Below are 24,214 nucleotides of genomic sequence, written 5' to 3' on the forward strand. Positions count from 1 at the left end.
GAAGCCAGGCTTTGAGAGCGCTCAGAGCTGAGGGCTCTCCTCCCAGCCATGACACCAGTAGTACGCGGGGAAATGAGTTAGTGATAATAATGAATAATGCTCCTTTCTCCTCTATCAACAACTATAATTACTCTGCCCCGGAGCAATACAGGTAACTCATAAATAAGGCATAAGCCAACAGTAGAGGGCTGTGACAGAGCGGTTCATATCTAAAATTCACCAGAATAATCTGAATGCAAATCATGCGATTACACCAAAATGAAGGGCTCATATGTGTGTGTGTGGGGGTGTGTGTGTGTGTGTGTGTATATTTCTGTGTGTGTGGCTGACAATGCATCCAGCTCACGAGACACACAGCAAGGATTTATTTATTTATTTACGGTACTGTAAACACAGGAACTGGATAGTGTTTTAAAAGATAGACTATAGGAGTAATATCATGGTGTTTTGTGCACTGGGAGGTCTTGTACTGAAAGATCTTATTATACTGTATACAGTGTGTATGCAATACAGTGTGCCAGTGAGGCTGCGAATGGTTTTTTTGGCCAAACTTACAGAGAAATTTTCTCATAATATACAAAATAGTTCTTAAAATCTAAGGCTCAGGTCATTTTGTTCATGTTCATTGTTGGTGGGATCCTCCAAGGATGGTGTTTTGTGCACTGGGAGGTCTTGTACTGAAAGATCTTATTATATCCACAGATATATTGGTCAAAATAGTCTTGAATGTTGAATCCAAGCACATAGAAAACCAGTTGTGTTTGACTTACAGAAACTCTCGTAAATCTATGAGAAAAGATTCTCCGCTTGTCCTAACCATTGGGGTATGTTCTCTTTGAAGATACTGCATAGGATCTGTTCCAACTGCACTCACTACTTCCTTATTTCCTCTGTGACATTCTTGTGCTCTTGGAATCATTATGACTGTAAATGCAGCCTGTTGTTGCCATGTACAGATCACCTCACACTACGTTTTAATGTGAGCTGTTCCTCAAAATATTGAAGTGGAAATCCACCTCAGATGTGTAGGATCGAGTTGAGCCATGGTGTAGAGGTACAAGTGGGAAATGGCCATAAGGTCCAAATGATCTTTGGTAACCTAAAGAAGTTTTTTATCTCTATCTTTTATGCTGCACGTTGTCAGTTTTAATGTCTTGACCTTAAACGTTGGAGCAGGCATTAAAGTTTGAAGTCCTTTGGTACTCTGCTGATTGGTTAGCTAGTTCAGGGAGGCCATCTGTAACATACCCTGACCTTTGAGTTGTTATATAGTAAACTTATCTTGATTTGGTCAGTGAGATCTTACTGATGCTGATTTGAAGACAACGCTGGACCATAAACAGATCTGTTCAAACCGCCACACATCAGCCCATTACCGCAGTTCCTCGTGTCTCTTGGAATAATAGCTCATTAGCCAGATCCTGATTAAAAGTGCGTAAGTGCAGAATGAGATGATCACAACCACCTCTGCTGCTCCCCACTCTCCCCCCTTGATCTGATGACGCCATTTTAACTTGAAAGTGTTTGTATGTACGCTGGGGAGAGTGTGTGTGCATGCATGTGAAATTATTGGGTCTTGATTCGTCTCAGGGGAAATCAAAACCTTTTGTGCCCTGAAGGTATCGTCACACGAAATTAAAAGCAAGCGCATACCTTCACACACGCACACACACGCATGACCACATGCATGCACTTCCACCTATACACACTCTCAAATCAGCATCAAGAGTAGCCTTCACTAATCTCTATTCTCTCCTCCTCAAAGACAGACACACGGGGATGAGCTTTAATCAGCTAGTCTCTTTCAACTGTGTCCTGACGAAAGCAGTCCACAGAATATTAAGGAGCAGTGTGTGTATGTGTGCTACAGAAAGCAATAGGGAGAAGGAGGGGTATTATTGTGAATATTATTATCATTATATCAGACTGATTATAGAAAGAGGGAGAGAATAAAGAGAGAGTGGTGATAAGAAGAGAGGGAGGCAGGGACAGAAATGAGAAAATGAAAGAAGTGGGTCACATCTATTCTTCTTCGACTGTACCTGTCATCATCGTATTAAACATGTTTATCTGCAACTGGATGAGTGCACAACAATCCATTCAGAGGAGGTGTTACTTTCTGATAAGGTGTTAGATCACATAGAACACGGTGGACTTTATTCGCTCGGAGTTGTAATCTTGATTGGATTCGGGATCTTTTATGAATGATAAACAGGATTACCTGCCTCCAGCACATATTAATGTGCCTTATTTAGTTGTCCAGATTGCAGAACTCAGAATCTCTAGCTCTAAATTTTGTCATGAGTCCTCACTCGTTTATGGGTTTGGGTTTGTCACCCAAGACCAAAGATGATTTCAAGCATAATGTCAGTTTCAGAAAATGGCTTATTGTTTCATTCAGATTCTTTCAGTAACATTTATAGTGCTTTCATTTTTGCATAAAGTGGCTTTTCAGACACTTGTCACTAAATGTACCAAGTACCCGCTTAACGTGAGTGAATAAAGTGCTTAATAAGAAAAATATTCATTATATTGCCAAAAGTATTTGATCACTCCATCAAATCATTGATTGCAGGCATTCCTACCTCTTCCATTGCCAGAGTTGTATAAAATCAATCTCTTAGGCATACAAACAGCCATTCATTGTCTAGTTTGGTACCTATCCCTAGTGGTGCCAGCGCCAGGTGCCCTCATTGTCCTAAATTGCTCCTCATGCCTAGGAGCAATTTAAAGAGATCATCTAATGTAATAGTCATGTTTATGGGCTGTGGAAGGAAGGCCGAGTACCTTGAGAGAACCCATGCATTTACAGGGAGAACATGCAAACATTTGTGAAAGGATTAGTTTCCCTCAGGAACTTGGTGGATTTCACCATAGGGCTGTAACAGGGTAAGCTATGATTACAGTTCTGAAATTCTCTGGTTTCTAAATGTTCAGAGCTCAACTATTGATGGAATAACAACAGTTATACTGCAGTTCAGTCTAGAAAGGTGAAATTATGTAGTGGGCGGTGCAGCTGCACATAGTGTGCAAAGTTCATCAACTTTCTGTTAACAGCTGCACACATTCAATCAATCAATCAAATTTTATCTGTATAGCAATTTCAAAGTGCTTTACATCAAATCAAACACAGAAACACAATGCAACATAGAATCAACAATCAAAACACGACATTAAGTCAAGTTCCGTCAATAAATTTGTAATTGATTATGTTTCAAATACAATCCTAAACAGGTGGGTTTGTAGTCGAGTTTGCATCCATAAAAGGTTTGCCAGTTACATTCCTACTGTGTTATATGCTATTTTTATTCCCACTCACTCTCACAATCACTCAGTTTAAAACGATGTAAACAGCCTTTCAACAGGTTCCGGCACCAGGCTCCGTACACCTCTTTCACGGAAAGGGACTCCACCGTCCCTCACGGATTTTTGTGCAATTCTATGGTTCCTGTTAGTGTCTAGAATTTACAGGGTTTCCGTTACGCACAATGACCCTCGGTCACCAAAATTTGTGTGGCATTTAGTTTACCTCAAGCACAGTCTACAGAGAGCTTCGTAGGGTCTCCTTAATAAGCTGTTACACCTGACCCTTTAAAAGAAACAAGTGTGGTTCTCTAAAGCTTTCTGAAGCCTAGACTGGTGGAGATATTTTCTCCAGAGTGACAAGACATGGCACAATGCAAAGTCTGGTTTTGGTAGTTACCAGGAGAACACCTCTTGCCTGACTGAAAGGTTTCAAGTGTACAATCTAGCGTTCTGATTTTGTGGAAACAGTTTGGAAGGGGGCAGATGCTGTTCCACAGTGACAGTTCACCAATGCTTAAAGCAAGATCCAAAAAAAGCATTGATGAGCCTTTTTGTAATAGAAGAACCTCACTGGCCTTTATGGAGTTTTGACCTAAATCTTTAGATTCAAGTGGCACCTTAAAATATTCAGATCACAATGTAGTGTATTTTATTCCCAAAAATACAAACTGGTTTGTCCTTCCTTCCTTAATTTCTTCTTCGCATCCCTTGTTTTGTCCTACCTCTATCGCCCTCTATGAATCCTTCCTTACTCCTTTACCTCTGTCCTCCTTTCCATGTGTCCCTTATGAGTTCCTTTCTTGCATCCTTCCTCCTTCTCGTCCTTCTGTTCTTTCCTTTTCTCCCCTCATTCTTCCATTTTTTTTTCAATCCCTTTGCTCGTCTTTGACCTTCATTCCTTCCTTGAGTCATTGCTACTGTAGACTTACAGTATCTCTCAGAGACTTTCATTGTAGGAGAAGGTGATATCTGGCAGGGGATTCAAAGGCATCTTCCTCAGCGTGGAATTCAGTTAAATGGGCTCAGCTGGGGATCCATGGATAGCGATCAATGGATGGGGCTGTAAACGTAATCCCATTACAGAAGCTATTGCATCACATTAACCATAATTTGATAACTCAGTTAAAATTATGAAACTGCAGACAAAAAAAAAAAACAAAAAACGAGTTGGCTGACAGATTGAACTTTAAAAATGTTGAGGTTTCTATTCAATTTCATGGTAAATATCAGAGCCTACATCTAGAAAAGTGAACCTTAATTGTGCAGTGAACCTTAATTAAATTGAATGACTTAGAGGTTGCCATCAATTTAAAATATCTTCTAAGCTGCTTCCAAATCTTCTGGGAATTTTGCAGAAATTGATTGTTGGAAGAGAGGAATAAACAAGAACAGAAGTAGCAGTAGAAGAAGGTGAGCCTCCAATACACCCAGGGGATGTCCACACAACATTGTTTCTTTGAATATTAAAAGCCCAATGATACAACTGAAAACAAGCAAGACAGACCTAAAGTAAAATCTACAAATGTTTCCAGGCCCCGGCATCTCAAAGAAAAGACACTATCATTTCATCAATGTTTTAAACAGATATAGAAAATTTATCAAGCTGTTCATTTTGCTGAAATGTATTTCTCTAATCAAGGACGGAGGCAAAATATTTAATGTACTTATATCTGTTTTAACTTTCTCTCAAGATGGGCAAAATATTTAAACATTGCCAGCCTGGAGTTTAAAAGGTTCTAAATAATTAAAGCCTGATTTTATGGGAAACTGTTTATGTAAAGCACCTTTATAATCAGAATAGAATAGAACCACTTATCATGGTTGGAGCCAATGACACAGAACTTCTTTGTATACGGAGCTTAATGTAAATGTGACAATAATCACCACTAGTCCTCCTCATTTGCTTTTGCTTCTTGTCTTAACAATCTGGTTGAAGATGGTTTGAACTTCCTCCTTCTGCATCTGTGAAGCCTGCTTTTTAAAACCGATGAACAAAAGTCTACAAAGAGAACAAATCAGAACCAACATGACAGAGCTACTCCAAATCAACGTTTCCCAAAGGCACAGAAGCCCTAGTGTAAAAGATCACACCTGCTCTGGGATATCTCCTGTTCAGCATCACCATTTTCAGGTGGAATAGCGATGTCTTTGTGGCAAAGGATGATTGTTTAAGACCATGCAATAACACCCAAAAGAGTGACACTTGCTATGATTACAGCTGCATATGAGGCTGGTGCCAAGTGCTGCTGGCGAAGCACGCTGCCTTGCAATCTTAGCAGAGAGCGCCTCTTGGGTATTGCATCATACGATAACTGCCAGAACAATTGTTGACTTAGAAGTTTTCCCTGCAGCAGTGTAGACTCTGCACATCAGGAGAGAGGATCATTAGAGGTTTAACATCCACTGTGCCTTTTAGCCAAGGGTCATTGCTTTGTAATTGCAGTGCAACTTTTTTGATATGACTAGATGAGAATGTGATGTGTAAGGAAAATATGCTCACAATGGGGGGAAAAAAAACCCCTCAGGGCACAAATCGATTCTGCATCGAGGCTACTGTATGTAAAAAGTGAAGTGATCCCGACTTCCATGTGAATAAATTCAGCACCTCAGAGGTGTCTTGGAGTTTACTGATGTGTTAGCTGATATATTGGCGAGATGAGTATTAAAAGTTGATGATTAATACAGCGGTCTCCATTGTCAAAGAGTAACTGATTAAATTCCTCCTAATTCTGCTAGCGGAAACGGGCCGTCGCGGTCCTGCTTCGTTTCTCGGTGACTGAAAGGATTTCTGTTCCTCCTCATCACGCAGCATCCCAGACTCCCAGACCTCATCCTGGCTCATTAGAAACACACCACTATTGTTTTTCATCTGATGATGAAAGCAGCCAGAACAGAAACAATCCAATGATTCATTCACTTCCAGAAATAATCCTGTCATATCATGCCATATCATACACCAGGAACAGTTTTAAAATCAAAGTCTCTATTTGGGTTACTGGGGGTTTTTTTTGTTTTCTTTTGGCTTGTTAACAAAACCTCCTTCGGTTCATTCCTGTGACAACAGCTCCCCCTACCTGAACATGAAAGCTCAGCATTGATCATTCATGCAGTTTGCAACATCAACGCAGCTTCTGCAGGAGATGGATAGTAGTTCTGTTCTTTGAAATAAACAACAGTATTGTATGTATTTGCAGCAATAATAATAAAATCCATTGTCTCTACATTCTCAGCAAGTGGACTTTGAGACCAAGAGGTCCTACACTTTGAAGGTGGAGGGGTCCAACCCACACATAGACCCTCGATTTCTCGCTTGGGGACCTTACAAGGATGAAGCCACAATCAAGGTAGTTTTGTGTGTGAGAAGGAGCAGAAAAGTCAATAATGCATGCATTTCATTGGTTGCACGGTGTGCCTCGGAGAGGCATATTTGTTTGCTGGTTTAATAAAGCAAACATCACAGGAGCCCTTCAGCGGTTGTTTGTGTTGGTGTGCAGATATCGGTGGAGGACGCAGATGAGCCTCCCGTTTTCATAGCCTCTAGTTACACTTTCGAGGTGGAGGAGAACGCGCCTCGAGGCACCCCGGTGGGACGGGTTCATGCCAAGGACACGGATGTTGCCAACAATCCTGTCAGGTAACAGTAAAACAATGTGTGGCCATGCACAAAGATTCTCAGATCAGAACACAAAGATAACCTAAGAGTTGAGATTATGGAGTGATATTAAACATACTCCAAGTGGTAAAGTCTGTGAACATGTTGAGTCTCGTGTTATAGAACATGTTTTCTACAAACAGATACATGATTCCCCGGTACACAGATGTGGATCAGTTCTTCAGCATCTCAGAAGACGGAATGATCACCACGAACAGACCGCTGGACCGAGAAACACAACCCTGGCACAATATTTCAGTTTCAGCTACAGAGATTGGTATGTATACCAAAGCAAACACGCCCAATCATCAAAGCTTATTACAAGGCAACAGAAACAATATTTACCCTTGAACTTTAGGGCCAAAATGTTGGTACAATGTCTGTGTCACTGTGCTGACTCTATGCCATGAAGACTTAATAGAGATCTGAATTCAAAGGAACAGAACCAGTCCTTTGCCGTCAGAATTCCTGTAATTCTTCAAGGTTGTAAAATCAAAGTTGGCAGTTTGCATCATGATTTGTGGCTGGGAAAGGACTTAAATACAGAACAAACTGAGGTAGAATCAAAGTTCTTTAGTTAGAAATACTGCCCATTAATGTGGAATCTGTTATAAATCTGGCTTGATTCCCTTTGAAGTCTATCATTATAAAGTGAAAAAAATATTCATTATTTTTTTAAAGATTGCTTTAGGTAGTTTTTCACATATTACCTTTGGCTAAATTTGTAGCCAAAGGTAATATGGCTGTTGTAAAGTCAAAGTATTTTGACTTTACATTTGTTTTTTGTTACAAGAGACAAAAACCATGAAAGGAGTAAAGAACTAAAGCATTCCCACATTTTAAGATGTTTCTATCGATCAACGGTTTGACGTTAGGCAAAAATTTTAGGTCTGATTTTTGAGAAGAAGCACACTGGTGGCGTTAACAGTGTCAACGCTAAGTGGTACAGGAAGCCCTTATTAGCAAAAGGAAAGTAAAAAATAAATAAATAAATAAAAATGAAAGAAAATCTGTTAGATTTGTCCACCCACAGACTTTAGGAAGATTTTTCTACTTGGTTTTAACGCCAGAAATCTTCACAGGCCACCATGGCCCCACCCTGGTATTCTGTGGCCAGAGCTCAAGCTAGCAGAGCGCCATGTGGTTTCCCTGTGGCGTTCTCGACGCCAGACGGACAGATGGAAACGGACTAGTCGCCCACAAAGTTAGAAGCATTGCAGGCTATGCTAACCACATTTAGGCACTGGGAAGCTTAAATAAACGGCCAGTAATTACAGAGTAGTGGAAAATATACGCTGACAAGTTCAGCAAATATGTACATTTCTACAACACAGAAATACTTCCCATCCTTTTCTCTTCTGTTTGATATTCGGAATTTGTCACATTTGCTTATCAGGGCAAACTTTGTGTTGACGAACATAAAAACAGTTTCTTGCCAAAGTATTCCATTCCTTTTATCATTTTGACCTGATTGTGACATTTTGTTACACTGCAGCCACATATATCTGTGTATTTTATCTGGATATAGAAATAGTCCAAGTAAATAGCTGATAGGTGAAAGGAAAACAACATAGTTTTCAGAAATTTTCCCAAGTTAAATACATTTTGCCAATTATTGATATGCATTTTTTTAAGTATGACTTTTTCATATTTCTTAATTTTTCTGTTTTATGCAAAGAAACAACATGTAGTTTGTATCCTAAAGATAACATCTTAAAAAAAAAAAAGATTCTTTGTGTCATTAGTGTTGTTCTGTTGTGGACACTATGCAAATATAGCGTAAAAAAAAAAAAAAGACAAAAATGATACAACAAATGTTTCTTAAAAGTATTTCTTAGGTTTTTTGATATTTCTTGGTCAACATGGACTTGGTGTTGGTCTGTCACATAGATAACCAACAATGGACTCCTGATACTCACAGCCAGTTAGTTACAAGGAAAATGAATGCCGCTCCTGGATCGACTGCTTTGCCAACTCCATCTGATAGTGTATTAAGTAATGTTGTGCCTCGTTACTTCAGCTTCCAAATTGCTGCATTTTCCTTCAAATATTAGAATATTTTAGATACACAAATTTTCCACAAATAATTTTGAGCAGTATTCCACAGAAAAATCCTTGACTAAGACAATCAGTGAATACTAAGTAGAAAATAGTCGGGGGTCCACTGTGCATTAAGGTTTGTAGTTGCAGCATGAAAATGTGTTCAAATTTCAAGGGGAGTTCTTTGACACAGAATGTCTATTTGATGCTGCAAATAGACATGAGTCAGTGGTAGACAGCAGAAATAATTAGCTGCTTGTTGCATTCTTAGAATTCTGAGAGGCTGTCTGCTTGACAGACAATCTTGCAAGAAAACAATATTGTTGTTCAATGCCAAGAATAGATTACTAAACAGACAAACAATCATAGATTCGAGAACAGAAGGTTTTCTCACTTCAGTGTGTTTGACTCTGCTTTTTATATGCCTGGTAGCAACAGGGTAGGGGTTGATCTAGATCCATTCTGACTGAGCTTGAGCTACAGTATTAAGGATTATATTGTAGCATGGCAAAACATGAAAAACAATTAAGGCTGTGAAAATTTTTGCATGACACTAGTAAAATGCGAGGAGTCAGCAGATAATCGGCAATTCAGATTTGAGTGTTTGGGTTGCAAAAGGCCTCAAGAATCGAGGAGAGTCGAAACAAAATTCAACCTTGAATATGCTCATCTGTGGCACTGTATGTTTGATAATAAATTAGTGCATGAACAAACTTACTGATTTTTATTGCGTTTGTTGTTTAAACATTGCCATTTCAAAAATGTTTTTCTGACATTATAGGATTATCAACAAAGTTTTACATACATTTTTAAGGAAAACACTAGAGGCCGCACTTCCTTCTTCCAATAACTTCAGCATCGTTTGCGCTCGTGGTTCTGGTGGCTTCTTGTTTGCAGATTCTGCTCTGTGTGATGCATGTAGTTTCTAAGAGGTTTTAAAGATTCCCTCTCTAAATGCAGACCTCGAGGTCTACGTTTCCTGTCTCAGCTGAAGGACTTCTTGCAGATTGATTGTTCAGATACATTCAGAGCAGACTCTGGTCAGACCTGCAGACTGATTGGCATGGCTGTGCTATGGCGACTGTTGAATCTTAATGTTCATTTCTGTGTAGGTGTTGGTCATTGTGCATCGTTTTGTCCTTTTTGTTATAATTTTTTTTCTTTACTATATTTGAGTACGTAATTGAAATGTTCTGCTTGTGTAAAACATGCCATCCTCTCTGTTTGATAGCCTGTCCTGTTGGTGTGGATTTATGTGGGAGCGTGTGGGCGGCTACACAGCCCAGTATTCAAAAAGCCCATTTCAAAATCTGCTGCGTTCCTGTTCATATGCATTTCAGAGCTGCCTCTGTGATTTACTCACTCAAACTCACCAAGGAGCTGTTTGTGCCAACTTTCAGCATTCTGCTTTAGTGTTAGTGTGCCACAGATAAAGGAGCGTAGTGGTGACCAGTTTAATTTTAGATGTGGAGTCTGGAGTTATCAGCAGTGAAATGTGTTTTTACCACTGTTTCTGAACGGTAGTCAGTGTTTTCTGCACTGAAAAGACGACAAATGAAAATAATGTATTATTATGAAATTACACCCATGGGGTAATCAGACGTAGAGCTACATCAGATATATTGTGACCTGTCATGAAATGATTAACAATAAAAATAAAAACAAAACTCCATCACCTATAATTCTTTTCATCTCACTTTTTAAATTTTATTTTTTCTGAGGAGAGACGTGGAGGAAATTAGGGGTTGAAAACTCCACACACCTGCTCTGACTTTTGCAATCAGTTGTCTTATAAAATTGAACTTCTACTCAATGAAGGGGCAGTCGACTCCCTTCGCGGACTTCTTCCATATATTTATCATCACTGTAGTCTGCTTTCTTTATTTAAATTTTGTGATTTTAATTTACATTAGTATATATTTAATCATGTAGAAACCTATTTTGATATGGGCAAAAAGAAGAAATCAATTGCTCTTGTGTTCCCCCTGGTGGCTGCGGTAGGTAATGTTCCACCGGTGATTTGAGCTGCAGTTCAATGCGTATTTATAGAAAAAAAACAAGATAAAGGTGAGTTTGCATATCTCTTGGTAGAAGAGACAAGAAAATTAGCTTGATAGCGACCTTGAACCGTCCCCTTGAACAGCCAAACATTTATGCTAGCTTCCTTGTATTTGTGTGAAACTAGGTTTGAGTTGATTCTCGAGCTTGGCCCTGTATATTTCTGAGGTTTTTTTGGCTTCATAATGTTTAAAATTAATTAATTAATTAAAACTTCTCATTGTTTGATATTGTCTAGCAAAATATTTTTTTATGTCTGGCTACAATAGAATGTTCAGTTCCAATGGTATAGATGACATCAGCAGTGATGTCATCACTCTATGATACCACAAAGGAATCTCTCTCTTGAATGTAGCTCACAGACAGCGTTTTCTCAGACCTGTTCCACAATTCTACTGCAACAGATCACTCATCAGAGCACGTTCGAAATTCATCGAAACGAGATATTACAAGCCTTTCAAAGAAGCAAGTATTTACAAGAATACAGACATGAAGCAAACACAGACTACTTGTAAACATGAAGCTTTCCCAGCTGAGCTTTCATGGGTCGAAATGACGGAGCTCAACATCCAAGTTGACTACGACGAAGTCATTGTCTTTGAAGATGACAGTGAGCCGGAAGATGAATCAGCAGAGATCGAGGGGGAACCAAGTCCTTCCGGCGACTTTGAGCACCCAGGATTATTGGAAGTCGAGCAGAAAACAACTCCCTCTGCTGGCTTCGAGAGCAACCCCTTAGTAAAAGACGTGGAAGAGACTAACCAACACATTATCAAACTCACAAAGCAGGTAGATAATCTTACAAAAGAACTGCATGAGGAAAGAGACCAAAGGATGGCATGTCAGGCTGAAGTGAAATCACAGCAGGAGGAGATTAAAAAACTGGAAAAAATGTTGGAAAACGAACATCACCTGCGAGTTAAATGTGAAGATAGATTAAAGGTTTCTTCTTCTTCCAAAGTAAAAGACGGCAAGAGTGTTCTTGAACAGCTGGAATACTTCAAGATGGAGGCTGAAAAATATGCCTCCCGCCATAAAGGTCTGATAGAAGTGATGATTGAAGGATACAAAGTGCGACTTAAATATGAGGACCAGCTCAAAAGTCACGCTGAGCAAGCTGCCAAATTCAAAGATCAGGAGGAAATAGTGAAATCTTTGCAGGGTCAGGTTGCAGACCTGAAGATGAAATTGAAACTTTCTGAAGAAAACAACCATCTGAGAGTCTCCACCCAACCAGAGGTCCTCCTGAGAACAGAAGACTCCCTGCAAACACAGGAGACCAAAAAAAGGCAGACCTCAAATCAAGCAGGGAGGTCTGAAGAAAAACCTATCTTCAATCAATCAGCAAGGTGCGAGGAAAGGCAGACCTCAAATCAAGCAGGAAGGTCTGAAGAAAAACTTACCTTCAATCAACCAGTGTGGCGCGAGGAAAGGCAGACCTCAAATCAAGCAGGAAGGTCTGAAGAAAAACTTACCTTCAACCAACCAGTGTGGCGCGAGGAAAGACAGACCTCAAATCAAGCAGGGAGGTCTGAAGAAAAACTTACCTTCAATCAACCAGTGTGGCGCGAGGAAAGGCAGACCTCAAATCAAGCAGGGAGGTCTAATGAAAGACTTACCTTCAATCAACCAGTGTGGCGCGAGGAAAGGCAGACCTCAAATCAAGCAGGGAGGTCTAATGAACGACTTACCTTCAATCAACCATGGAGGGCGATGTTGGCAGACCTCAAATCAAGCAGGGAGGTCTGAAGAAAAACTTACCTTCAATCAACCCAGGTGGTACTAACCTAGGTAACTATCAGGTTTTGCCAACACTGGGCATTATATTATTATTATTATATATATATATATATAATAATTATTATTATTATATACTATTATAAAAATTCAATTCAAAAATTCAATTCAATGCTTTACACAAATTTAGGAAATCAAAACAGATACAAATAACAAATAATATTCCTAACTCAAAACTCAATGGAAACAACACAAGATCAATTTCAGAGTTAAAAACACCAAAATAAACAATTAAAACTTTCCTATATATCAAAAATGCAGCAGGTAAAAATTCTATAAAATTAATTGATCTCTCTAAATTGCCCTAAGGTGTGAATGGGACAGAGAATCTGTGAAAATTACTCAGATTCTGCTGCTGTCCAGAGCAGCAGAATCTTTTGGTTCTGATTTGAAAACAAATCAGAACCAAAAGTTTATCTTTTGGTTCTGATTGGTTTCTAATGCATTGAATGTGCTGAGACACATTCTGATTAGAAACCAATCAGAACCAAAAGGCAAACTTTTAGTTCTGATTGGTTTCTAATGTGTTGAATGTGTCTCAGCACATTAGACTATTAGTGTACTGCAGTTATGCAATTGGCAGAAATACAACCTAACATTATATCATCATTATTTATAGAATGATTTAGAAAACAAAATGCTATACAGATTTGTATAGATTTCGATCCATATTAGAACTTTGCATTCATTTCCCTTCAATTTAGTAGCGGGGATTTTGCTTAACCCAGACATTTTCCTAACCATAATCCTATTCTAGCCTATTCTAACCCTAATGTTAACTAAACAAATCCTACCTCTAAATGTTACCCTTGACTCAAAGCAATGAGTCCATCATATTAGGATTAGGATTTGGTCCTAATATGATGGACATAATAAAACACTGGACATATAGTGGTGCATTCACACCAAACACGTTTTGAGGATCAGGCGCATCTGGTTTACATTCAAAGTCGAAGGCCGATGTGGCGCGTTTGGAGCGTCTAGCGGCCGTTTGACACGTCAAGCGAGTCTATGTTGAACGCCATAGACTCGCTTGACGTGTCAAACGGCCGCTAGACACATAGGAAACGCACATAGACTTTGAATGTAAACCAGACTTTTCTGACGCTCAAAACAAGTTTGATGTGAACGCATCATTAGAATGTTCAGTTCCATTGGTAACAATGACATCAGCAGTGATGACATCACTCTTTGATGTATCAAAGGAATCTCTCTCTTGTGTAGCACACAGACAGTTTTTTAGACTTGTTCCTGTTTCAGATTTATGAATCTTCTCCTATTATTTGAAGATACAGAATCAGCCTGTTCTCAGAGAGACTCACCTGGTATAAAGTTAAATTTTAGGTACTGGAATTACACCAAAGATAAATTAGTTTAATCAAGGCATGTCAGGAATATGTCTTTGTGTACTCTGTCTTAAGTCCAGAGCATACTTTGTTTTACTTTTACCACTAGATGACATTATATATATATATTAGGGGTTGAACCAATTAGTCGACTAGTCGACTCTAGGACGTCATGAGTTTTACATTTCATGTCGACTAGTCGCAGTCATGTGATTGCCGGTGGTGACAGCCTGTGCTGATCTGACAGCACAGTATACGTCACAAGACACAAGAAAAATAAGTTAATACATTAGTTTAAATGATATGTAGATGGATGCATATTTGTGGTTTTACAGTGTTTTTAAAAGGAGATGGAGTTGCAGCTGCAGTCAACTACAAAACACGAGCTGTCTAAAACTCGCCCCATTCGCCGCTAAGGATGTCACTTAGCGGCTCGCGAGTGTCTTTGTCATGACGATCTAACTAATACATTATGATGTTATGTTGCTGATTAAATAAAGATCTGTGGTAATGCCATCTAAAAGATGTGCGTTTCCTTTTGAATGTTGGTTTCCCAGCAACTTATTATTTATCATAAACTATCCCGATGTTTTGTTGTTTCACTTGTTGCTGTTCTGTGTAAATGCCGTATTTACACAGAACGGGTAATAAAGCCTGTACGTTACTCCAAAGTTTGCGTCTTGCGTTGCTATGACGTCACAGCGACTAGTCAACTCGACATCGACTCGACTTTTATCATGTTGACGTTGACTAGAAAATATCTTAAATCGTTCAATCTGCTGAGTCAGCAGAGCTTCCTGCCGCGCATCGGGCGGAGGAGAAGCAGGCGGTTTCGTTGAATTCAGCTGTAACCAAACGGGATCCGTTCATAACAAGTTTGGCTTGTGACGTTCCAAAAGCACCATGTAGTCAGTGTGATAATTTGACTCCTATAGTAACTATCCAGAGATCATCAGCATCAGCCGGTGTTTAGAAAAAAAAAGTCAGACCCGACTTTGTGCAACAAACTTTTCCCCGCTGCTCACGAAGAATGATCTGTTTATTGCTCTTTTAATTCTCCATAATAGACTTAGTAAAAGCAGGAGAAGGGGAGTGTGTGTGTGTGTGTGTGTGTGTGTGGGAGGGGGGGGTGTCAATATTTGCCGTTAAAATAGCTAATAAAGCCTCCAAGTAGTTGTGAAGGGTTTTTGCGCTTACGTCACTATGACGTCACCGCGACTAGTCGACATCGACTCGACTATTATCATGATGTAGTCGACTTTAAAAAATATGTAGTCGTTCAACCCCTACAACAGGGTACTGATTATTTTATGTGCAACACAGGCGGTCACCACCAAGACACCAAAGTGAGAGTTAACATCAAAGTGAAAGACGTCAACGACAACTCCCCAGAGTTTGCCACAAACAACGAAGTCCACATGTGTGAGAGCGTGGCGCCGGGGAAGGTATGCTCATCGGCACCAGAGAACACCTCAGCACTGAAAGACAGAAACACTCAGTGACTGTTTATCAACGTCTTGTCTCCTGTGTTTGTGTGGTGCAGGTTATCGAAACAGTCAGCGCTGTGGACAAAGACGAGATGGCTCACCGGCAACACTTCACTTTCAGCCTTGCTCCTGAAGTCGCCCACAACCAGAACTTCTCACTCAAAGACAACAGGGGTAAATCAATTTAGAAACCGATTCCTTTATTTTTTTTCCTCCAACACTTTATTTTTGCAGCCAGCCTTCCTGTTTCTTCCTCTGCAGTCTCTTATTCAACACCTTCCCCCCTCCTTCACTCAAATTAGATCAAAGCGCGACCAGATGGAGGCTTACAGTGCCTCATAGAAATAAGCAGGTGCTCTGAATTTTTCTCCCACACACTCATGAATGCACACATGTCCTGCGGGCCATATTAATTGTGGTGGGGTCTCTGTCCGTCTGTACGTGTATCTTTGGGGGGGGGGAGACTGATTGAATTAGGTTTTGTGAGAGCCGTGAGAGACAAAATAGGAAGGGAAATGAGAGTTAAGGGAAGTGGAGAAGACAGCGGATAAGAGAGGAAATGTCATGGGAGGAGAGCCGTGTGTGTAAAAACATGTTTTACCTGTGAGCTTTTGAAGTCTTTGAATGTGTCATGGATGTTGGTGCCTCACTGGGCTTGTCTGAGTATTTCAAAGCTGCTGATATTCTGAGGTTTTTTAGACTATGCGTTTTACAAAGATATGGAAAGAAAAATACACTCATGCAGCTGTTGGGCGGACAGAAATATGTTATTGAAGGACAATTTTAGAAAACTAGGCTCATCAAACCTTGAGGCAGCTTGGCTACAGCAGCAGAAAACCCAATGGGTACCACTGCTTTCAGCTAAGAACACCAAACTGAGACCATAATCTGTACTAGCTCATCAAGGTCAGACAATAACAGATTAGAAAGCAGTCATCTATTACAACGAGAGTTTATTTCAGCTATTACACTGAGATTGTAAGATCAGAATGTGGCATATACAACATGAAAGCTGCCCTGACTCAAAGAATCAGGCTGGTTGTGTTGGTAGTGTAATGGTGTGTAAGATATTTTCTTGGCACACTCACCAACTGAGCAGTATTTAAATATCGCAGTCTCTTTATCATAGTAGAAGATTCATATTATGGATATGGAACCGGCAACTCTGCAGTAACTGTAACTGTAAAGACTCCAACATACCCAAGCGTACCAGTAAACTTTGAAGAGCTGGTTGGGTGCCCCGATCTGTTTCTGCTTCGCCAACTCGCAGCTTTATCAGCCTGGTGTTGCAAACAACACAGTTCCATTTCCCACCTTGCTGTTTACTGTGCGACACCAAGTAAGCGTAAAAATTTGCCTTTGTGAGGATGTGTTCTGCGGATGTCGCAATGAGTCCACATCGCGTCGCCTCGAGTGTGCCTGTACCTCTGAGGAGTGAAGGAAATCAGATTTTTGTAGTTGAACTGCTTTAACGCACTGTGATCCTTCATGGAAACAGAAGGAGCTGGTTCTCTTACAGCCACTGGAGACCTGGCTTTAAGACCAGCTCTAATCCAGCACTGGAAGGACTTTGGTGGCAAGCTGTAATGGTGGGTTTGCATGAGGCTGATCGATGCCCAGCATGTGTGTTGGACTCTTTGCAGCTGAGAGAGAGACGACATGACGTATGTAGGTGCCACCTCAAACCCACTAATTCCAGAATTCAGATCACTGAGTTGTGAGCTTTTGTGGCGAAGCAGTTTTACTGCTGGACCAGGGGAGGAGCCGGTTCCCAACTGGTCCAGACAGAGAGGCTGCCACTCCAGTTCAGCAAAACCTTTCTCTACTGCATTTTAAAGTTGTTCTGTTAGATTATACTACAGAGAGAGAGAGAGCTTACAGAACACATTTAGAAATGATCGTCTTAATATTTCCAGAGTAATTCAGAAGCTGTTTTAACCTGCAGGGTTTGTTGGTCCATGTTTTTACAATCCCAGTTTGTATTTATGACCTCTGATCAGTATTTATGAATAGTGCTGTAAATGCGCTACACACTCTGTTTCAAGCAGGATTTATAGACATCAGTTAGTGATATTTCAGGATCCAATAGCTTTTATGAACAAGAGTCACTATAAATACTGATGGCAGGAACAACTGTACTGACCCAAGTTCTCTAATCTTGATTATTGCAATAATCAAGATTAGAGGAAGACAATATTTTAAGTATTGTTTTTTATAACTGTTCCCTCTGGCCCATCAGGTTTTTGGCACTAAAATAAAACCAGTGATATGAAGCTCAGCTGGAGCCTTCAGCTGTTGAAACAGGAAGATTTGGTGCTGATAGGCACAAGCCCAGATGAGATTTTAAAAAAAGAATGAAAAAACAAAAGTTGACAGCAAAATATAATTTTTGCTTAGAAAACAAGAAAACCCACCACTTCAGGTAGATGAGTAAAATGACAAATAATTCCCATGATGCAAAAATGGAGTATGTAGTTTATAATGCAAACACAAACAAGAATACAATATTTAAACCAGGAGAATTATGCAAAATCAGCTTATTGACCTTTATATCATATTCCCAGCTCAGCTCCTCCAGACCAGCAGCAGCAATTAGCAATCCCCTGGTGGAACTGGGCATCTACTGAGCTCCATAGAACAGCTGTAAACGGCACCGTGGAGGAGTATTTCTGTGACGAAGGGGAGGAGGTTCTTACAGAGATAGAAATGAATATGATCTATTTATAAGTCATATTTTATATATACAGCATTTCCATAACAACTGAAGGCAACATAGTAATTTGATTGTGCTGTAAAATGGCATTATGTGCTGGAAATGTTGTACATAACCCCCCTGCTATAAAACTCTTAGTTTGGACATTTTTTTCTTCTACATTTTTTATTATATTACTTTTCTTAGATTATTTTCATATTACTGGAATAAAATGAGAAAATCTTCAGATTGAGTCCAATGTTCAGTGCAGGTATCTGTTCACTGTCTTGATTTTGAAAATAGTCTCTTAGCACTGTTTACAGTTTCTCCCATTAGAAACAAACTGTTTGGAAAGTTTTCACTCCTCACTTCAAATCCTGGGAATTCTGGCATTCCAGCCACTTGAGCTGCTGAGCAGTTATGGGATGGAAATCGCTTTCCTTCTTGCGCATGTTTGTGTCCCTTACTGTTATCCAGCCAGCTCACCTGCATGTCTTCACTTCACTCCTCTACAGACAGCACAGCCAGCATCTATGTGCTCCGCAAAGGCTTCAGCCGTCTGACCCAGGATGTCTACTACCTTCCCATTGAAATAAACGACAACGGCTTCCCCTCCATGAGCAGCACCAACACCCTGACCATCAGAGTCTGCTCCTGCGACAGCAAAGACTCCATCCTCTCCTGTAATGTGGAGCCCTATGTCCTGCCTGCTGGGCTCAGCACCGGCGCTCTGATTGCAATTCTAGCCTGCATTGTCATTTTGCTCGGTAAGAAACCAGAAAAAATACCAAGTTGAACTATGTTGGACATCTAAGGGTGATTACATTGCTTTTTTTGGGGGGGGATGTCAGTATAAAAGGGGTGAGTTATAAAAGCACACCATACGTTTTAGGTTATTTACTGCGTAAATACATAATTATTTTAACATTTATTAAATCTTTGCCATTGCTTTAAAGCTTATTCTAAAATGATCGGTTTAACAGTTTTGCACTAAATTTTACTGCATCAAAGCGGTTTGTTATTTCAGCAAACATACCAAATTATCCGGGAAAAAAAAATGCAGAATTTCTTTCAGAGCATATCAGCTCAGGCAGCTGAAATACCTCAGTGCAATCAGTGTGTCCTCGTCCTGAATAAGTCTTAAGTTCATAACCCAAAGTACATTAACACAGGTCTTAAATCATGTTGTGACAGGGTTATTTGATCTCATATTCTCATGATCAACTTGATTTAGTTGGTGGATAACTTTTTGACTTAATGTCATGGACAGTTTCACCCTTAACTCGTATCCCCACATGGTGGTGGCAGCATTATTTTGTGAGAGTGCAGGTGGCGAAATACAATCCTGGTCCTGCAGGAAAACCTGGCAGACGGTGGTGGGATGAGGAAATTCAACCGTCAAAGATTAATTAAAACCAACCAGTTCACAGTTACACACTACTTAGGGCTTGTGGATCTTGGTGTCTTTAGATCGTACTAATCAGTCTGAGCCAACCAAATCTTACTTTTGTTCTATTATTTATTTATTTTTTCATCACTGTGTCACACCCATATCTTCTGATCACAAATCCAAAACCTCAAAGACATCTTGGAAGTGTGTTTGCAGATGAAATCATTTCATCTTCCTGGTCTTCGCTGACTGATTCAGGCTACATCATCCTCATTAGAGCCGAGATGGAGATATGACGACGCACTCTGAGATTAGCAGGATGCATCCGAAAACCTTCAAAAGATATATTTGAAAATTACAAGCAATTAAACAGGCATGTGTGCATCACAGTAGTATAAATATGAATTAGTCTTTAATGGGCCTCCCCATGGGGTATGCCAATTATCCACACTCATTGCAGTGCAGCGTTTACTCATTTGCTGCTCGGATTTGAAAGACAGATCCAACGCCAAAACAAGCTGTTTAATGTGGTGCTTTGCTCTCTGGCAGCCATTGTGGTTCTGTTTGTCGCACTGAGGCGTCAGAAGAAGGAGCCGCTGATAGTGTTTGAGGAGGAGGACATCAGAGAGAATATCATTACATATGATGACGAAGGAGGCGGCGAGGAAGACACGGAGGCCTTCGACATCGCGACACTGCAGGTAAGGAAGAGTTGCTCTACCTTAGGTAAGATCTTCCCCGTCTTTCTGTCAGTGTTTGTAAGTTATTACCGCTTCCCTTTCTCACCCAGAACCCAGACGGTGCCAACGGTTTCCTGCCAAGGAAAGACATCAAACCGGAACTCCAGTACCCCATCAGGCCTGGCGTGGGTCGCCCGGCACCCAACAGCGTCGACGTGGACGACTTCATCAAGACTCGGATTGCGGAGGCCGATGGTGACCCCACAGCGCCACCCTACGACTCCATCCAGATCTACGGCTATGAGGGCAGGGGATCGCTGGCCGGTTCGCTGAGCTCGCTCGAGTCGGTCACAACAGAGTCCGACTTGGATTATGACTATCTGCAGAGCTGGGGGCCAAGGTTCAGGAAGCTAGCCGATCTGTACGGGACGAAAGACTGCTCGGTTCTCGACGAGGACGACGGCGAGGACTCTTAACAGCGGTCTTTCCAGCGGAGGACAACCACCTGATTTCGAATTCATCGATTCCATGAGGATGCGCTGACTGAAGGTTCATTCACGTTCCAGTTATAACCAACTAGTTCATGCCAATCTGAACATTAACAGCTCCTCCCTTCCGCACGGCAGTTCCCCAGGATGGTTGGGAAGAGGGACGCTGACTTGAACCGCTGCCCTTTCCTTTTTCTTAAATCTCTTCTGTCTCTTCTATGGTTCATTTTTTCCACTGTTTCTATAGACTTGAGCTTTGCAGGGCTGAGAGTTCTGTCACCAGTTTGTCTGTTTAAGAGAAAATTTGATGGGAACCATATTACTGTACCATCTTGGATATAGCATATACTTCTGTGGACTAGATTCATGTACTTCGTCAAAGGTGGCAGCCAGGGAGATATTTTATTCTCTTAACAGCTCCCTTAGCAGCAGGGCATATTGCATTCTGTTTCTCTCTTAAAGCAGACGAGGAAGAGCAAGAAAAAAAAGTGTGTTTTGGGTTCTGGCAACAGCCTGCAACCAGATGAAATCTGAAGAAGTTTAACATGCTGTTCTGTCGGCCGAAAGCAGCAGGTACCACAGATCAGATGAGTTGACCGACTCCGAGTTGTTGATACTCTGAAGATGAGCAGAGCATCTTCACAGTATGGTGGCCTTATAATAATTCAACAACAACTCCAGGGGTTAGCACACACAAAAACAAGAGACTGAAGATAGAGACCACTAGCTTTGGTAGCTGCACCAACACGTGGGCTGTAGGAGTATCTGTGACAGTGCTTCACAAGTGTCACCCATTTTTTCTACTCCCAAACAGAAAAGGACTGAAACAGTATCTCCATTTCCAAACTGTGGATTATTATTTTTTCCTTAGTGATTGAGTCTTCTCTAAGGAGAGAAGACGTTTTCATTCCACAGACCCGGTTTGTTCAAACTCCTGCCATCAGCAATCGTTTCCCATTTTGACCTGAGTCGACCAACGAATGATCACCGCCATGTTCCCACTCCACCAATGATGACGATGGGTAAAAATCTGTGAGCTCTAAAAATCGCCTTAAACTTAAACAGAAACTCTTGCAACCCAGTGCATTCTCTCTTTTTTTCCCTTTTTTTAAGTTCTTTTTTTTAACTTGAAGAGTATATTCAGAAAACAAACTCTTCTGCTTGTTTAGTGTGTACAGAGCAACGTGCGGACATATGACGTATCACTCTGAGGGTACAACCTGCGCCTCGGCCGCTCTTAAACAAGGATGTGCTGTTGATTTGTTAGCCCAGCAAAGTACATTGTAAACTTTGTCACCCCCTCCACATTCGTAGGTATAGTGGCTATCGAACGTTAACACACCTCCAGTAAAATGCCGTGTTCTTGTGGTGTTAAAATAGATGAGACCTTTGTATTGAACCCTTAAAATCCAACTAAAAACAAGATGTAAATATGTGGGAACAGCCTTAAGCTTACACTCAATTGAGCCAACTTTTGATTGATTTTCACCATTTTGAATTCTTTGCTATAATCATATCAGAAAACCACATCTTGTTTTCACAACATTTTTTTTTTTACTTTGTAAAACTTTTCCAAATTGCACAAATTCTAGTATTTTTTCTTGCCCACAGACCCCAAATAGGTGAAGGCTGTCGAATTTAAGCTGAACTTAAATTTTACATAAAGACTAATACGCCACTGTAACCATGGTGTGCTTTGGATAATTTCTTTGTTTTAGAATTTTTTCCTGTCTTCTCCTGACTGACACTTTGCCTGATTAGATCCTTTTTTTTCTGTAAGATCTTCACAAAACTTAGCTAAAATATGCTAATTAGCAAATGTCAGGAAAATCCTGTGATTTAGAAAAGTCTCATTGTGTGTATCACAGAAACCTGGCACTTTAACGGGGGTGTGAACACTTTCCAGAGCAGTAGTGTGTTGCCTGCAACATATGTTGCATCAACATGTGTTGATTTTAAACATAAATTGTGCACATGTGGGGCAGGAGGGGGTGATGGAATCCATGAAAGGTTGACACCCGAACATCCTTTTTAAGAGTGTGTGTTTTTGTTCACCTTCTTTTTAATGTTATATTATTGTTACTGTTGTTTTCTATTATTATTGTTGTTGTTATCATCATCTCCATTATTATTATTATTATTATTATTATTATTATTATTATTATTATTATTACAGTAAGAGTTATTTTATTGGCTGCAGCCACAAAGGAACAAACTGATGTTTAACTGTATGCAGACGACACTTGAGTGTTCTTACTGTTTTAGTGAACACACACCAAATAAAAGATTTTTTTTTTCTTTTCTTTGGAAAGTTGTAAGAAATTTTCCTGCCTAAAGTTAAATATCAGCTTTGATTATTATTATTATTTTTTGCCTGAGCGGACACAACATTTTCTTCCTTTCTTATTTTATTTCTTTGTATTTTACGTTGTTCATTCCATTATTTTGCATTTCTTGGTTCTTTCTCCCTGTTCCTGAGGAAAAACTAGCAATCTGTGTTTGTTGCAGTGAGAGAACGCCTCGTTTTTAATTCTCTGTCAAGTTTTATGGTACAGATTTGTACAATTTTAAAAGTTATTATTTTAGTATACATGCAGAATATTCCAGTATTACAATAAAAACATGTTAAGAAGATTTTAAAAAAAAGTTACAACATCACACTTATATTTTCAGAACATTGTATTGTTGCTTTACTATGTGCTTCAATCTGAGAAGCAGAAAAAAAATTTGAAATAAATGCTCTTTTTATAAAATTTTTATGGAGGGTGTGTGGTAGTTAATTATTCAACAGTTTGGTTAAGAACACCGCTTTAGGATTCCATGGCTGTATTCATTGGAATTAATAAAGAACTGTATGGTTTTATGACTCAGGAAAACCTAACCTCAAGTAAACTCAACATTCCAGATTCCAAGCAGTTATTATTTATTAAAGAGAAAGAAAGTCAACATAGAAAGCAGTATATGGATTAAAAAAAACTTGAATTTTAGATTCCAATAGAAGAGGAAAAATGGAAGCTGATAATCAAATCCACTGGATTTATCTTGTGACCAACACCATGTTAGTGAATATTTTGTGAGTTTGCTGGTAGGAAGGATACAACACTCTGTTAACTCAGGTATTCTACCCATGAGTGGACATGCAATCAGATTCTCAGTCCAAAAGACAAAATAAGCTGCTAAGGTTCTAGAGCAACATTCAGAGAAAACAGCTATGTTTCCATTCATCATAAAATTACACAAATTGAAATTACTTAAATAAATTTGCTTAATGGGAACAC

At 39.9% G+C, this 24,214-nt stretch overlaps 1 protein-coding gene across 2 annotated transcripts in view; it reads left to right on the forward strand.

Moving 5' to 3' along the window:
* The window catches only part of cdh11 (cadherin 11, type 2, OB-cadherin (osteoblast)), a 115,781-nt gene extending 92,086 nt beyond the window's left edge, over window positions 1–23,695 (forward strand). For both annotated transcript variants that reach the window (XM_044136140.1, XM_044136139.1), the window contains 8 exons: window positions 6,537–6,650; window positions 6,801–6,940; window positions 7,102–7,235; window positions 15,523–15,644; window positions 15,743–15,860; window positions 18,894–19,145; window positions 20,318–20,469; window positions 20,559–23,695. In XM_044136140.1, the coding sequence (XP_043992075.1) occupies window positions 6,537–6,650; window positions 6,801–6,940; window positions 7,102–7,235; window positions 15,523–15,644; window positions 15,743–15,860; window positions 18,894–19,145; window positions 20,318–20,469; window positions 20,559–20,924 (1,398 nt within the window). In that variant the 3' untranslated portion in view covers window positions 20,925–23,695. The remainder of the gene's footprint in view (window positions 1–6,536; window positions 6,651–6,800; window positions 6,941–7,101; window positions 7,236–15,522; window positions 15,645–15,742; window positions 15,861–18,893; window positions 19,146–20,317; window positions 20,470–20,558) is intronic.
* The last annotated feature ends 519 nt before the right edge of the window (window positions 23,696–24,214 follow it).

Source organism: Gambusia affinis, linkage group LG13 (assembly GCF_019740435.1).
Source record: "Gambusia affinis linkage group LG13, SWU_Gaff_1.0, whole genome shotgun sequence".
Lineage (NCBI taxonomy): Eukaryota > Metazoa > Chordata > Actinopteri > Cyprinodontiformes > Poeciliidae > Gambusia > Gambusia affinis.